The following is a 12,633-nucleotide window of genomic DNA, read 5'->3' as shown; positions in this document are numbered from 1 at the left end:
TTGCGCGGCAAAGTTCATCGAGTCTCTGGTTGTGGCTTCACCAGGTCGTGCTTGCAAACAGCTTGGGATTGCGGAGTACAGCTGTGATCCTCAAGTAAGCACGCGAGCGATTCTGGGTAGGTTTGAGATGGTCTCTAGCCAAGAAGCTCGGGGGCTATGAGTAATATGTAAAAGAAAGTCGATTACTCCTGTTATGCAGCACAACTGGTTGAATCATGGCTATTAACTGGAGTCAATAAGGTTAAGGCGGAGTTTAAGTGCCAGACCGCTCGGCTTCACTTTTCATATCCCTCCCCGCTTCGATCAGCTTGAAGCCGTGCACCCTTTCAATACATATATCCTGCTTTATTAAACTCTGAGATCGAATTTCATATTCAGATACACAAAATGGCTTCATACGGGCTGCTAGGCCAGCCAGAAGAAGGTCGAGTCCACTCCAGCTCTGTTCTCCCAGGTCAACGTTAACGGCCCAGCTTTTACAGATGCGCTCCACAAGTCGCGTCTCCTCAACGTCGAAGAAAAGCCATTCAAGCGAATCTCAAAACGACTATTGAACCCCGATTCCCTCATTGTCTCGCGATCCTCGCTCCCTCTCACCCCTCCCCCCGAAGAGACCGACGCCGATTCCGATGCGACCGCAACAGAAGCCGAGAAACAGAAAAGACTCGAAGAATGGCACCACTTTCGCGAGGATGTCGCACTCGACTTTGCCACCTTTGAGGGCAGCATTGCCCGCGTGCAATTTCTTCTTACCAGCAACGAGCAAGAACGACAGCGATATGCTACCGAGCGAGTTCAGATTCTGTCGACAATGCAGTCTGTACGAGAAAGCACGGCCGATCTACGAACTCAGCTTGAAGAGGCACAGCGACTTCTCTCCTTGCGAAAGACCTATGACGAATTGACGGACAAAATCACGAGCAACCGCCTACTCAAGCCGCGCGAAGACCAGTCGGCGAACCTTCAGAAATTACGGCTGGAGATTGCAGATCTCGAGAAGGAAAGCAAGGATTACGCGATGACCTGGGCTGAGCGCCGTGAGCAGTTCGGTCGTATTGTGGACGAGGGGATGCAACTTCGTCGCCTGATCCGCGATGAGAAAGAGGAAGTCGAGCGCCGGGAAGGCATGCAGGAGGGCGAAGACGGCGACGAGGGAGATGTCACATCCAAGGGCAAGGCTAGCAGTGGAAACACTCCTCCTGGACCTGAAAACGATGCCATGACCCCCTCTCAACACGGCCAAGACGATGCCGGTCGGCCATCTGGTCTGCAGGTTCAGAAGCCCGGGGCTGCCGGTGCTGCGTCACCTTTGCGGCAAGTCACAACTGCTCAGGGCGATGGGGCACGGGAGGATACCAATATGCTTGATGAGGGTGAAATTTCTGCGGTTAGTGATGGCGAATTATCCGAGCTCGAGGAAGGAGAGGAACTCCCCGACGATTTCAGCGGGAAGATGGATACTACCTGAAGATGCATTTCGGCATGTACATTACTAGCACTAGCAAGGAGTTCTGGTCTTTGGTCCGGCGTTGGGCATGGCTTCAATTTATTGAATGATACTATGGAATCATTCCACCTTATGGGTATTTTTTTTTTGCTCTGATGTAATTGACATGTCTTTCACGAAATCACGCGCTGTGCGGTCTTGGCTTGAGCAATGGCTTCTTTGGCAGCGGTGATTTGCTCAACGTTGCTGTCCGATCCCTTTTTGCCCTCCTCGATCTATCAAATTTGGTTAATAGAATCCAAGAATACAGATAGGTAGTACTCACAATCAAAGCTTCCAGGTTCGCAACGGTCTGCACAATCTTCTCCTTCAATGTGGGCAGAACCTTCTTGGTCTCTTCAAGAGACATGTGCTATCGTTCATGTCAGCATTAGAGGCAAGATGATATGGTGGAAGCAAAGCTCATGTACAAGGCACATACCTCTTGTTTCAGGGTATACTCGCGGTTCTCGTCGCCACCAGTGGTATCAGCCTCCAGCTTCTTGATACGTTCAGCCTGCTGCTGAAGCTCCTTGTGATAAGAAGCTTCCTCCTTGACCAAGCGGGTCACGGAGGAAGTGGTGATCTCGAGCTGCGAACGGGGTGCCATTGTGATTATCTGTGTGAAGGGTCAGACGTATCCGAGGTTTCGAGTCCAGGCCTTGTATGATATTGCCAAAAGAGGCGCCATATGACGAGAAGGGTATGTTCTAATCGACGCTATTGGAATGCTCGAATGATAGCAGTACGACTAGCGTTGCTGGTACCATTGTTCGAGGCACTGTGTATATAGACGAGCATCACGGCAGAAACAGATACCATAATAGACGTACCTGTGAGTCGTATCTGAGGCAGAATTTAGTGATATGGTGAGCTGATTTTCGATTTCTCAAAGTTCTTTGAAATGCCCCTCGATGATGCTATCAAGATGATGATTGCATTGTTTGCTGGACATCACGTGCTTACAACGACAAGTTCCGAAGACAATGGATCCGAGACACTACAGAATGAATGCAAGAAGCCGCTGGAATATAAAAAGCTGCTTCGAAAGGGAAAAGAGCTTATGGTCGGCATTTCAGCGACCTCCCAATACTTTGTGAATCTGGAGATGTCGTATAAATGGATAAATGAAGGTTTCGTCTGTACTATAAACTAAAGCATCTGACATTACTTCCAGGGTTGCTACGGAGTATATGTGTGCCGATTGCATAATCCTAGGGGCAACGAGGTTGATTTTGAGATTCACAAGAGATAGCGTCGTCGTTGTGGTTGATTCACGAGTAACGACAAAATGAAGCCTGAATTCCTCGAGTAGGCATCTTGATGATGCAGGCCATCAATTCTCACTTGAGCAGACATCAGATCTTACGAATATTCAATCAGTAGAGTCCGTAGCTGTGGCTTGGAAACATTAGAACAAAGAATATCAAATGAAGCAACGAATCGACGCAGCCAATCAGCGTCGACCGCGTGATCATCCTTTTATTTAAAGCCGAGACTCCTACCATCGACAACCACAAGAATCGCGTCGCATCTGGCATCTTTTGGTCTGTCCTTTATTCTTTTGAATGCGACTGCGCCTCGTATACTCTGTTATATCTAGTACTTGCTTTCACCTCATGTCGCATATCTTATGGTACCCAATTCGGCTTGAACCATTGCCGTCATAAGCAAAATGCCAGCCCCATCACTGCTTCACCTGGCTACAGCCACGGCTATCCGCTTCATCAAAGGTATAGATGAACCGAGCTCTCTCATTTTGCAAGACTCCGGACTAAATGCGTGATCTTCAGACCTGGATAATCTGGGGGCCATGCCATACTCACTCGCCCGTCCTATTTTGCTTAATATCCATAACCCCGAAAAGCTGGTACGTCTACTAGACCTCACTGTCTAACTATTCTTTCACCCGCGCTTCATTTTCAGTTTCAAGCTCATCTTCTAATATCATTCTTTCTAAATCTGTAGCATGTTATGGAGCTCGCATCCCCCCACCTCGCCGAAGAAGACGAAGAACTGTGGCTTGAGCTCATTAAACGGGACATTCCTGAGTGGGAAAAGTACCACCTCCCGGATAGTACCAACAACTGGTATGGGGTTTACTGTGATCTCCGCGACCAAGTCCAACGTTCTCTTGATGCCGATGCGGAGAGAATGAAGATGGCGATTGACGGCATCAGTGCAAAGCGTGCACTCCTCACCCCCAAACTCATACCCGAGAGCAAGGGCTTGCGCATGGCCGGATCCCGACCGTCTGTGCGACAGCGTCATGCTCCATATGATCGCAGGATAGGCGGTGGTGTTGAAAAGAAGCCTAGTATCTTCCAGCCGCAGAAACGCAACACTGCGCTGACGATGCCTACCAAGTCCCTCAACAACCGTGCGTCGCAAGTTAAGCGTGCACCGATCGGTCTGGTCGAAGAACACCGCCGCCCCGCCGAGCAGCCGGCACCACAGCCGATATCAAAGGCGCAACCTCTTCCCCCACGAATCAGCCGGCGGCCCGGCATGCTTCCACCCTCACTTCAGCACCCCATGCTCGGCAAGAATGAGGCGCGACTACGCGCACTGACTTCCACCGCCTCCACCGCCTCACCCCGTGGTGCATCCAATGGCGATTCGTCTAGCGTAAAGAAGTCGCCAGCTGTGGCCACTGAGCCCATGCCTAAGCTGAAGGGCCGTCCGACCTCCCCCCTTCGTGGTGCCGAGACACCCTCTTCTTCTTATTCTTCTTCATCTTCATCTCTTCCCGCCTCTCACACCTCTTCTCTCCCCTCCTCCCGCCCACCTTCCTCCGGGCCTCCTCTTTCCCGCCCGGGCGTTATTCGTCGGCGCCCGGCGCCGAGCATTTTCATGCCGGCAAAGCGACGACATTTATCGTGATATTTGGATCACTTTGATTCATATGCTCATATGCTCTCCGAAAGGAGGCCCTCTACGTATATACCTATGTGGGACATAGGTAGTCTAGGCTCGTTCTGATACCCGGGGTGGGATTCACCCCACTTGCGATTCACTCGGTGGTAATTTTTTATAAAAGGTATTAACTAAAATTACATTCTTATTCACAACTCCGGCTCTGTTTATCAGGTTGATATGGGCCCTGATTTTCCAATGCTACAAGCTATATCCCTCTCTTCAACAATGCGAATGACTTAGGCGTACAAAAGACTGGAAATCCTTCGACTTTCTCAAGTTGAGCTATTTCGGAGAGTGCAACCAAGGCTGCTGGTCGCACCTATTGTGTTCAGAACTCAGTCAGCTAGGCTATTTTACAACATCTTTCAGGGCTTCATTTCAAAACATAGTAAGCGGTACTGATGTCTTTATCCCGCCGCATAGCGCGAATATACTGAAGTAGATCTACAAAGCCCGGAAGTAGTGTCAAGATGGGTATAGCAAAACCAAGCCAGTCCATGAAAGGAGCTTAGGTCCTTGAGGAAAAAAAAGAGGACATTAATAAATGAAAATCATTCAACCCAGAACACCCAGTATGCAACTACCTTTCCATTTAAGCTCAAATCCCATTGCTCCGCCGCGGTCCCTGCAGTTCGAATCCTCGCAAAATGGGATGCGGGATGGAAAAGCACTAGTTCCTCAACTGATTAACATTGCTGCAGAAATGTGGTATCTAAAAATGACAAAAAGATGTTACACCAACATCGCAGCGCATCCTCCACGCAGAGCGAGCACGAGGTGGAGCGTGGCGCCACCTTCGAGGTTATATTCTGAGGCTGTCTTGTCGTCCGCCCTATTAATGAAAAGTTGTCAGCTTGGGTTTGTTCGAGTAGGGGGAAATAACTGAGTGAGTGGTTTCTTACATCTGCTTGCCGCCGAAGATGAGTCGTTGCTGGACCGGAGGAATTCCCTCCTTCTCCTCAACACGCTCCTTTATCCGGGAGACCTGAATAGAACCGTCCGTATCAGTATAGGCGCATTCAGAGGGCGTTGATGCAGCGGGGTTTGTGGGTGTTGATTCGGTAGAACGCTAGAGTGGTTCCGTGCGGGGAGGAGCCGGAAATGCCTCAAGGCGGGTGGTTTACCTTGTAGTCAGGCTCGATATCGAGCTCGATCTCCTTGCCAGTGAGAGTTCGGACCCTGTTTGGACGCGAAATGTCAGCATGCAAGTCTAGGGGTGAGTGGCCTTTCACATTTTGGGGTCATTCGATGATGCAATGGTATGGACATGCTGGAGCTGAGAAACGCACTTGATCAACATATTGAAGCGTCGGTGGCTTTTTTCGGTGGTTTGGATAGTAGTAATGGAGCAAGGTATATGTCGGCTGCAATGTAGTTGGAGGTACAGCTCTTGTCAATGAGTGTTTAGAGAGGAGATGTGAGCCCGGCGGGGTTTTGGTGGGGGCCTGTGGCCTTATTGCCTGATTGCGTCGGAGCCTCACTTTGGCTTGCGACAATGTAACTATGTAGTTATACGATTTGATGTAGAGAACATAACTAGGATATTTTGAGAACGATGAGATATCTTACTATGTTTTTTTTGATTCGGACACCGTTTTCGAAGATGAGTTGAGCTTCAGAGTTCAGAAATATATAATGAAAAGAAAAATATATTTACTGACTAGCGATTGATTCGCGAACTATAATCCTTTTCACCGTCTATTATTACCCCTTGATAGCCAGAAAGTCGATAGTATAGATTTCCACTTCTTATGTGCATGCAGTTTTACCCCAACTACCCCGCTGAAACAGGCTAGAATCACGATTCACTAGTCAACCGGAGTCCAACCCCCAAAAAATGGCCAATGAACCCGGGCAAATTGCGAAAGCGGAGAATCAATTCCAGCAATTGATCACTGTTTCTGAGAATGACCCGGTAAGCTTAAGTCTTTAATTCTCAACAGCCAAATGCTGAGAGTCCCACCCAGAAACGATTGCAACTTGCCTATGAGGTCCATAGAAGCAATAGAAATGCCCTTTTCAGAAGCCAAATTTGCCAGAAAGGATTCTGTGAATGGAACGAGGATGATATCCTGTCCAAAGTGCTCGAGGCAGAGAAGGGGTTGACAGACTACGTTGACCCGAGACACAACCTTGCCTTTTGGGCACGCCCGCCACAGCATATTCGGGATTTGGTCTACAAGATCCAGCAGGAGATTGGTACCTTGATTGGACCTGGTGTGTGCGATGCATAACCCATGGAAAATACAAAGAGACTGTTCTAACTGTGATTCTACAACACAGGTCTCTGGCTTGTACCCCCGCATCATCTGCACATGACCACGCTCGAGATCAGGTCTGCACTCAGGGGACCTGAAATTGATGAGATTACTTCTTCTCTCAAGATGAGCGGGGTCGTAGCAGAGCTGGCAAACTACACTCTCACCCACCGTGCCCGGTTGGTCAAGCCAGTAATCAGCTACGATACTTCTGCTATTGCTTTGAGCTTTGTTCCCGCGGCTGGCGAGGAAGATATCAGTGATTATAGTGGGAAACATGATCAATTCACATATCATCATCTGCGAAGCGATCTTTACAACATCGTGACTGAATCTGGTTGTCCAATCGCGGCTAGATATACCGTACCTTCTGCGCATATCACTATTGCGCGCTTTATTGCGCCTGGTGGCCCCAAAGAAATAAAGCCGGATTCCCCAGAAGAATTTGAGAAGAAAAAGTTTCAACTTATTGATAGGATCGAGGATCTCAATCATGAACTCCGCTCAAATATGTGGAGGAGATTGGGGGACCCGTCTCAAGGGCAATGGGTGATAGGTCATGAGAAGGGGTTGGAATTGATCAAAGGCAGGAGTTGGTATGGACTAGGGGATAGTATTGTACTTGGAGAAGGGTTTGTATAGCAGAATACAAGATGTGTGCTGAGAATCAACTCCAAACTCCAAAACACGTTTGAGATCAGTGAGATCAGTAAAGCCTCAGGCATCAACATTATAAATGACTCAGCATACTCTTCTTGGCGACTCCTAAAAGGGTTAGCGCCTACCCGATAGGGCCTAAGCGAGTGAAATCCCACAACCCAACAATCGCACTTGCTCTCCTCCGACAAGCGACAATCCAACGACCACCACCCAGCTATCCGGCCAAGTCAGTCAAAATGGTAAGGATACACCCTACGAGATATGTCAAGTGTTCCGCAAGCCCCGGCCATTCGAAGTTGCTCGAGTCGTGGAGAGAATGTGTGATGTCTACTGTGCGGCCAACCTCGAAATCGTCAATTCCTTCGCCGACCGTCGTGAATCACCACATTATGAACTACCCAACCGTCTGTTTTTCACCGGATTCACTGCAGGATGCAATGTAAAAGTTGGCATCGAAGAGGAAATTGGCGGCGAAACCTGCAAGAACAACACTGGGTGATGAAATTCAGGACTCAGGAAGCAGATCACAATGGGTGCACCCCGCCATCCTTTATTCAACCGCACTTTCTACTCCTTGAAAACTACAAACTGGACAACACGACCTATCTCTTTGCGACCGCACTAATTTCGAATCGGACTTCGGGGCACGAATCACATTGACATTGATCTTGTTCGCACAATCAGACCAGAAAGACAAAAGCTCATGACATCTCTCCGCACAGGTCAACATTCCCAAAACCCGCCGGACGTACTGCAAGTCCAAGGAGTGCCACAAGCACCAACAGCACAAGGTCACCCAGTACAAGGCTGGCAAGGTTAGTGCCCTCGACACCGGAATGGTAGTCGTGAGCTATCGCTGATGATGTCATCCTTTGTGATTTAGGCCTCCCTCTTCGCCCAGGGTAAGCGCCGTTACGACCGGAAGCAGAGTGGTTACGGTGGTCAGACCAAGCCCGTCTTCCACAAGAAGGCCAAGACCACCAAGAAGGTCGTCCTGCGTCTCGAGTGTACTGCTTGCAAGGCCAAGAAGCAACTCGCCCTGAAGCGCTGCAAGCACTTCGAGTTGGGGTATGTTACATCTACATATTGCTTGACTGTTTCGCTATACAGTGCTGACATGCCTTTTTCTTTTACAGTGGTGACAAGAAGACCAAGGGTGCTGCCCTTGTTTTCTAGATTGTTCAGTTTCCTTGTTCGGCTTCTGGGTTTTCTGCATTGCACAAAGTGCTTCGCTGTTTTTGCGGAGCATATATGACATTGGCAATGGAAAAATGAAATAGGAATTTAACTATTCAAAATCACCATCTATGACTACCGGATTATGAGTTGTTGAATAATTATTCTTGCTTCACAGTAGAGCTGCTAGTACCCTCATCAGCGGTGATACACTTTATCCCCCACGCGTTGCTGTTCATTGTGCTCTTGGATGTTCACTCAAATATTCCCCATGTTCCCCATGTAGAGTTCTCGGCGTGGGTTACAAAGTATATCCCCCCAATTCTTGCCAAGACTCCCTTTATGGGTCCACTCTTATGCGTGGAGTATCTCGTGAGACTTATCAAAGTCCCATGCCTCGCTTCATTTACCCCCGAGTTTTCTAGTTAGCTTACTGACGGTTTGTCAAAGAGATATTCGGAAACCACTAGTCACTGATGGACTACACTCTGCACAATCATCAGGGTCTCCCCGAACACTTGATAAGGTCCTCCTGGGCGACATATTTCAGTCCACGTATATTCCCAAAGGAAGCAAAATATACCATCCGAGCTTAGCAGAATCAAGGCGAGAAAACACCGAAGGGCGAGACTCGAGGGGGTTGCCAAGAACCCGGTTCTCAAGAATCCTCCATTTCATACGGACCGGGAGTCGTTATACCGAAACTGAGAGAATGTGATATGAAGATGCAGATCTTCACCGAGGACACCAACCCCGTATTCTGGGGGACCAAACGAGAGCCTCGAACCAGCCATCTTCCAATCTTGCGAGACTCAACGGCTCAAAACATGCCAATGGCCCTGAAAAGTTCTTTGTAGTGGAGACTCCTCGTATCCACGGCCTACCCCAGTTTCCCCGCTTCCCCAGAAATTGTTTTCCTCGGCCCTCCTCCGAGTATAGGCGTATGTGTCGTCTGTCACTTGTCTGTCTGCTGTGTAATGCATCCTCGGCCCATCGGATATAGCCCGGCTTGCTCCTGTGAGAGATCAAGTAATATACCGGGGGTAGTTCTTGTTTCTAGTTCTTGGATATCCACGTACTCTCTTCTCTTCTCTTCTCTTCCCTATCTGATCCTGCGGAGAATCTAGAATTATTCAAGATGGCGATGTGGTATTCGCTGGGTATTGCTTTCTTTGCTGCTATAGGCACGTTCTTGTTTGTAAGTTGATTTCTTCTTCCAAGATCAGTTGGTCTTGGACCGTGTACAACCACGAAGTTGACTTCAATGAATAGGGGTTCGATACTGGTATTGCCACAACTAGTGAGTTATTATCCACAAATTCTAGCTTTGCAACTCAAACTAAGGATTTACTAGCGATTGCCCACCAAAGCTGGATTGATTATATGCAAAAGCCATCAAATGGCGTCACAGGAGCTGTATGTTCACCCAGCCATTTAACCTCCACCCCAACGGAACAGACCCAGAGACTGACCATCTTAGGTTGTGGCCGTGTACATCGCCGGTGAAGCCGTCGGCGCCCTAACACAAACATTCATCGGCGACCGACTCGGTCGAATCCGCTTCATGCAAATGATGTGCGTGATCGTGACAATCGGCACCATCATCCAAACCGCCTCCGTCAACATCGGCATGTTCCTCGCCGGCCGTGTGCTAGCCGGGTTCGCAGTAGGGTAAGCCACCCATACTCTTCACCAGATCTATAAACGAAATTAACATCCCCCTAAGTGGCCTGGTTGCAACAGTCCCAATCTACCTGAGTGAAATATCGGATCCAAGATACCGCGGTCTGATCGGCGGTATTTCCGGCTGTGGCATCTCATTCGGAACAATGATGTCGAACTGGGTCGGCTACGCCTGCAGCTACGCTCCCTACGGCCCCATACAATGGCGGCTGCCTCTGGGAATCCAAATTCCTTGGGGAATTATCATGTTCATTGGTCTTTCGACTTTCATGCCTAACTCGCCGCGACAGCTGATTCGCCAGGGGAAGATTGACCTTGCGCGTAGCGAGTTTGCGCGCATTCGGCGTGGTATTGTGTTGCATGATATGGAGGAGGAGTTTGGGCTTATGAAGGCGCAGATTGAGTATGAGATGGAGAGGGAGATGACTTCTTTGCGGGATATCTTTAAACTTTTCAGACATCGGGTGCTTGTGTGAGTTTGTTTATTTCTTGTTTGGTTGCATTTGAGATTTCTGGAACTAACTTGGATGTTTAGCTCTATCGCTGTGCAGACGATGACGAGTTTGACAGGTGTCAATGTCATTCAGTATTATCAAAGTGAGTTCAGGGTGTGAGCGCCGAAGCGGGAATTATTGGGATGTTAATATATCTCTCAGCTATTCTGTACAAGGGCCTTGGAATCGGGTCACACACGATCCTCGCTCTGGCTGCAGTCTACGGTACCATCGCCTTTTTGTCCAATTCGGTCACTACAATGTACATGACCGACCAATGGGGACGTCGGAAGTAAGTATATTCCCTGGGTTATCATGTCGCATGCCTGCTGCTAACCGTCTACAGGATGCTGATCACCGGATTGGCTGGTATTGTCCTGATCGAAATCTACGCCGCGGTGATGCAGAGAGAGTTCCAGAATACAGACAACCACATCGGAAAGGGTTTCGCGATTCTCGGAATTTACCTCTTTGTGGTTTGCTATTGTAAGGACTCGGACCATGGCTGCAAGAAATTATCTAACGTGGGGGTTTTTCTTCTTCTTAGATGGCATGCTCAACAGTACTACTTGGCTGTATGGCGCCGAGGTTCTTCCTATTGCTCTCCGCAGCAAGGTGATGGGTCTTGCCGCCGCATCTCATTTTATCGTTAATGTTGGCAGTAAGCCTGAAATCTATTCTTGTGAAAGATAGTCTATATATGCAATTGCTAACCTCTTCATCCGAAAATAGTCACCGAAGCTGGACCCAGTGCTTTTGCCAATATCCACGAGAACTACTACTACGTCTTTGTAGTCTGCTCTGCATTCTTCTTGGTGATCGCTTACTTTTACTTCCCGTAAGTCGCTAATATATTTCCCTTCAACTTGTTTCATCGGAGACGAAGAGAAAGAGATCAAAAGAATTTAAGAGGCTAACCTTGTCCAGGGAAACCAAGCAAAAGACTCTCGAAGAAGTGGCTGCTGCGTTCGGTGACCGGGTTGTGGCTCAGGACGAGGGACCTAAGCGTGCACTTAGTGTGGTTGGCGAGACACAGCACATTGAATCTAGCCATGTATCGACGCATGAAACAGCAAAGGCAGTCTGAACTCCCTGCCTTAGCAGGGCTTCGGGGAGATTATCCAGGCGCTTATACAAATGCCATCTCAACCGTAATCCCAGAAGTGCACATTTATTCAAATATTCTTCACTTTGTTGCAAGTAGCAGAATTCCAACCCCTTTCTTCTGACTGGATATTAAATTTGTGGCTTTTGTAATTTACCCAGAAACAATTGTTGGGCTGAAGTATTTAAATTAAAAAGCAAAGCAAGAACTTGTGGAACGCAGCTCGTGTCTTGCCCCCGTTTCAGCCTTGGGTTCCCCACCAGACGCATGGGGAACTAAAACAGATCAGACTTACAAAGTAATTCGCCGTTTACCATTCGCCGTTCGACCGATGATGAGTATGCAGAATTACATGCTGTCATTGTCGGTCTAGCCGGTAATATAATATTGACATTCCTACGACATAGTTGTCGAATCCTGCCTAAACAGCATATTATTGCCTCAGAAACTCTATCGCCACGCGTCGGGATGATCTCTACCGATGATCAAAGCTGCATAACCCACAATCCGGAGGAATAGCCGGAACTACGGGTGATTATTTGCAACAGTTGGCTCTTCTAGATGCTTCCCGATATCCGGGACTGTTTGCCACGTACTTTTGGTTTGACTTCCATTCTTTATTTTGAAGTGTCCATGTAGTGTTTTTTTTTGGCTCTTTCTTTTCTAGCTAGTTCACCGGATTGCCCCGGAGTCAACCTGGAAGCCGGCAGTTTTTACTGCAAAGTGACTATGTATAAAGTAGTTGAACGTTAAAGTTATCGGATTCCCGAGAGACAGGAACACGAGGGAGGGTCCGAGCCCACAGACGATCCTTCGCACAATGGGAATATGGAATTGGAGAGCCGCAGGAAG

The 12,633-nt window shown here is 48.4% G+C and overlaps 6 protein-coding genes across 6 annotated transcripts; 4 read left to right on the top strand and 2 right to left on the bottom strand.

Annotated features, from left to right (window-relative positions):
• Window positions 1–387: 387 nt before the first annotated feature.
• Window positions 388–1,468, top strand: LCP9604111_4174 (uncharacterized protein; the record flags this gene model as incomplete). Its single annotated transcript, XM_039071844.1, has 2 exons — window positions 388–424; window positions 483–1,468. The coding sequence occupies 2 exons, from the start codon at window positions 388–390 to the stop codon at window positions 1,466–1,468; spliced, it is 1,023 nt and encodes a 340-aa protein (XP_038929736.1).
• A 152-nt stretch (window positions 1,469–1,620) lies between these two features.
• Window positions 1,621–2,096, bottom strand: LCP9604111_4173 (putative tubulin-specific chaperone Rbl2; the record flags this gene model as incomplete). Its single annotated transcript, XM_039071843.1, has 3 exons — window positions 1,621–1,722; window positions 1,773–1,859; window positions 1,929–2,096. 3 exons carry the CDS (start codon window positions 2,094–2,096, stop codon window positions 1,621–1,623), a joined length of 357 nt encoding a protein of 118 aa, XP_038929735.1.
• A 1,065-nt stretch (window positions 2,097–3,161) lies between these two features.
• LCP9604111_4172 (elongin A domain-containing protein) lies at window positions 3,162–4,369 on the top strand (the record flags this gene model as incomplete). The annotated part of the gene is made up of 3 exons (XM_039071842.1): window positions 3,162–3,219; window positions 3,280–3,356; window positions 3,455–4,369. The coding sequence occupies 3 exons, from the start codon at window positions 3,162–3,164 to the stop codon at window positions 4,367–4,369; spliced, it is 1,050 nt and encodes a 349-aa protein (XP_038929734.1).
• A 768-nt stretch (window positions 4,370–5,137) lies between these two features.
• Window positions 5,138–5,705, bottom strand: LCP9604111_4171 (NEDD8 family protein RUB1; the record flags this gene model as incomplete). The annotated part of the gene is made up of 4 exons (XM_039071841.1): window positions 5,138–5,237; window positions 5,308–5,390; window positions 5,530–5,584; window positions 5,695–5,705. 4 exons carry the CDS (start codon window positions 5,703–5,705, stop codon window positions 5,138–5,140), a joined length of 249 nt encoding a protein of 82 aa, XP_038929733.1.
• Window positions 5,706–6,242: 537 nt separating this feature from the next.
• On the top strand, window positions 6,243–8,499 carry LCP9604111_4170 (60S ribosomal eL42 domain-containing protein; the record flags this gene model as incomplete). The annotated part of the gene is made up of 8 exons (XM_039071840.1): window positions 6,243–6,320; window positions 6,373–6,622; window positions 6,689–7,259; window positions 7,513–7,762; window positions 7,833–7,856; window positions 8,046–8,138; window positions 8,207–8,391; window positions 8,460–8,499. The coding sequence occupies 8 exons, from the start codon at window positions 6,243–6,245 to the stop codon at window positions 8,497–8,499; spliced, it is 1,491 nt and encodes a 496-aa protein (XP_038929732.1).
• A 1,138-nt stretch (window positions 8,500–9,637) lies between these two features.
• On the top strand, window positions 9,638–11,763 carry hxt8 (uncharacterized protein; the record flags this gene model as incomplete). The annotated part of the gene is made up of 11 exons (XM_039071838.1): window positions 9,638–9,697; window positions 9,772–9,799; window positions 9,854–9,915; window positions 9,980–10,170; window positions 10,226–10,654; window positions 10,718–10,779; window positions 10,839–10,968; window positions 11,023–11,162; window positions 11,224–11,337; window positions 11,409–11,514; window positions 11,604–11,763. 11 exons carry the CDS (start codon window positions 9,638–9,640, stop codon window positions 11,761–11,763), a joined length of 1,482 nt encoding a protein of 493 aa, XP_038929731.1.
• Between the last annotated feature and the right edge of the window lie 870 nt (window positions 11,764–12,633).

This window comes from Penicillium roqueforti (genome assembly GCF_015533775.1).
Source record: "Penicillium roqueforti strain LCP96 04111 chromosome Unknown scaffold_08, whole genome shotgun sequence".
NCBI classification, from domain to species: Eukaryota; Fungi; Ascomycota; class Eurotiomycetes; order Eurotiales; family Aspergillaceae; genus Penicillium; species Penicillium roqueforti.
The sequence above is the reverse complement of the archived record's forward strand: the minus strand, read 5'-3'. Positions and strand labels throughout refer to the sequence as shown.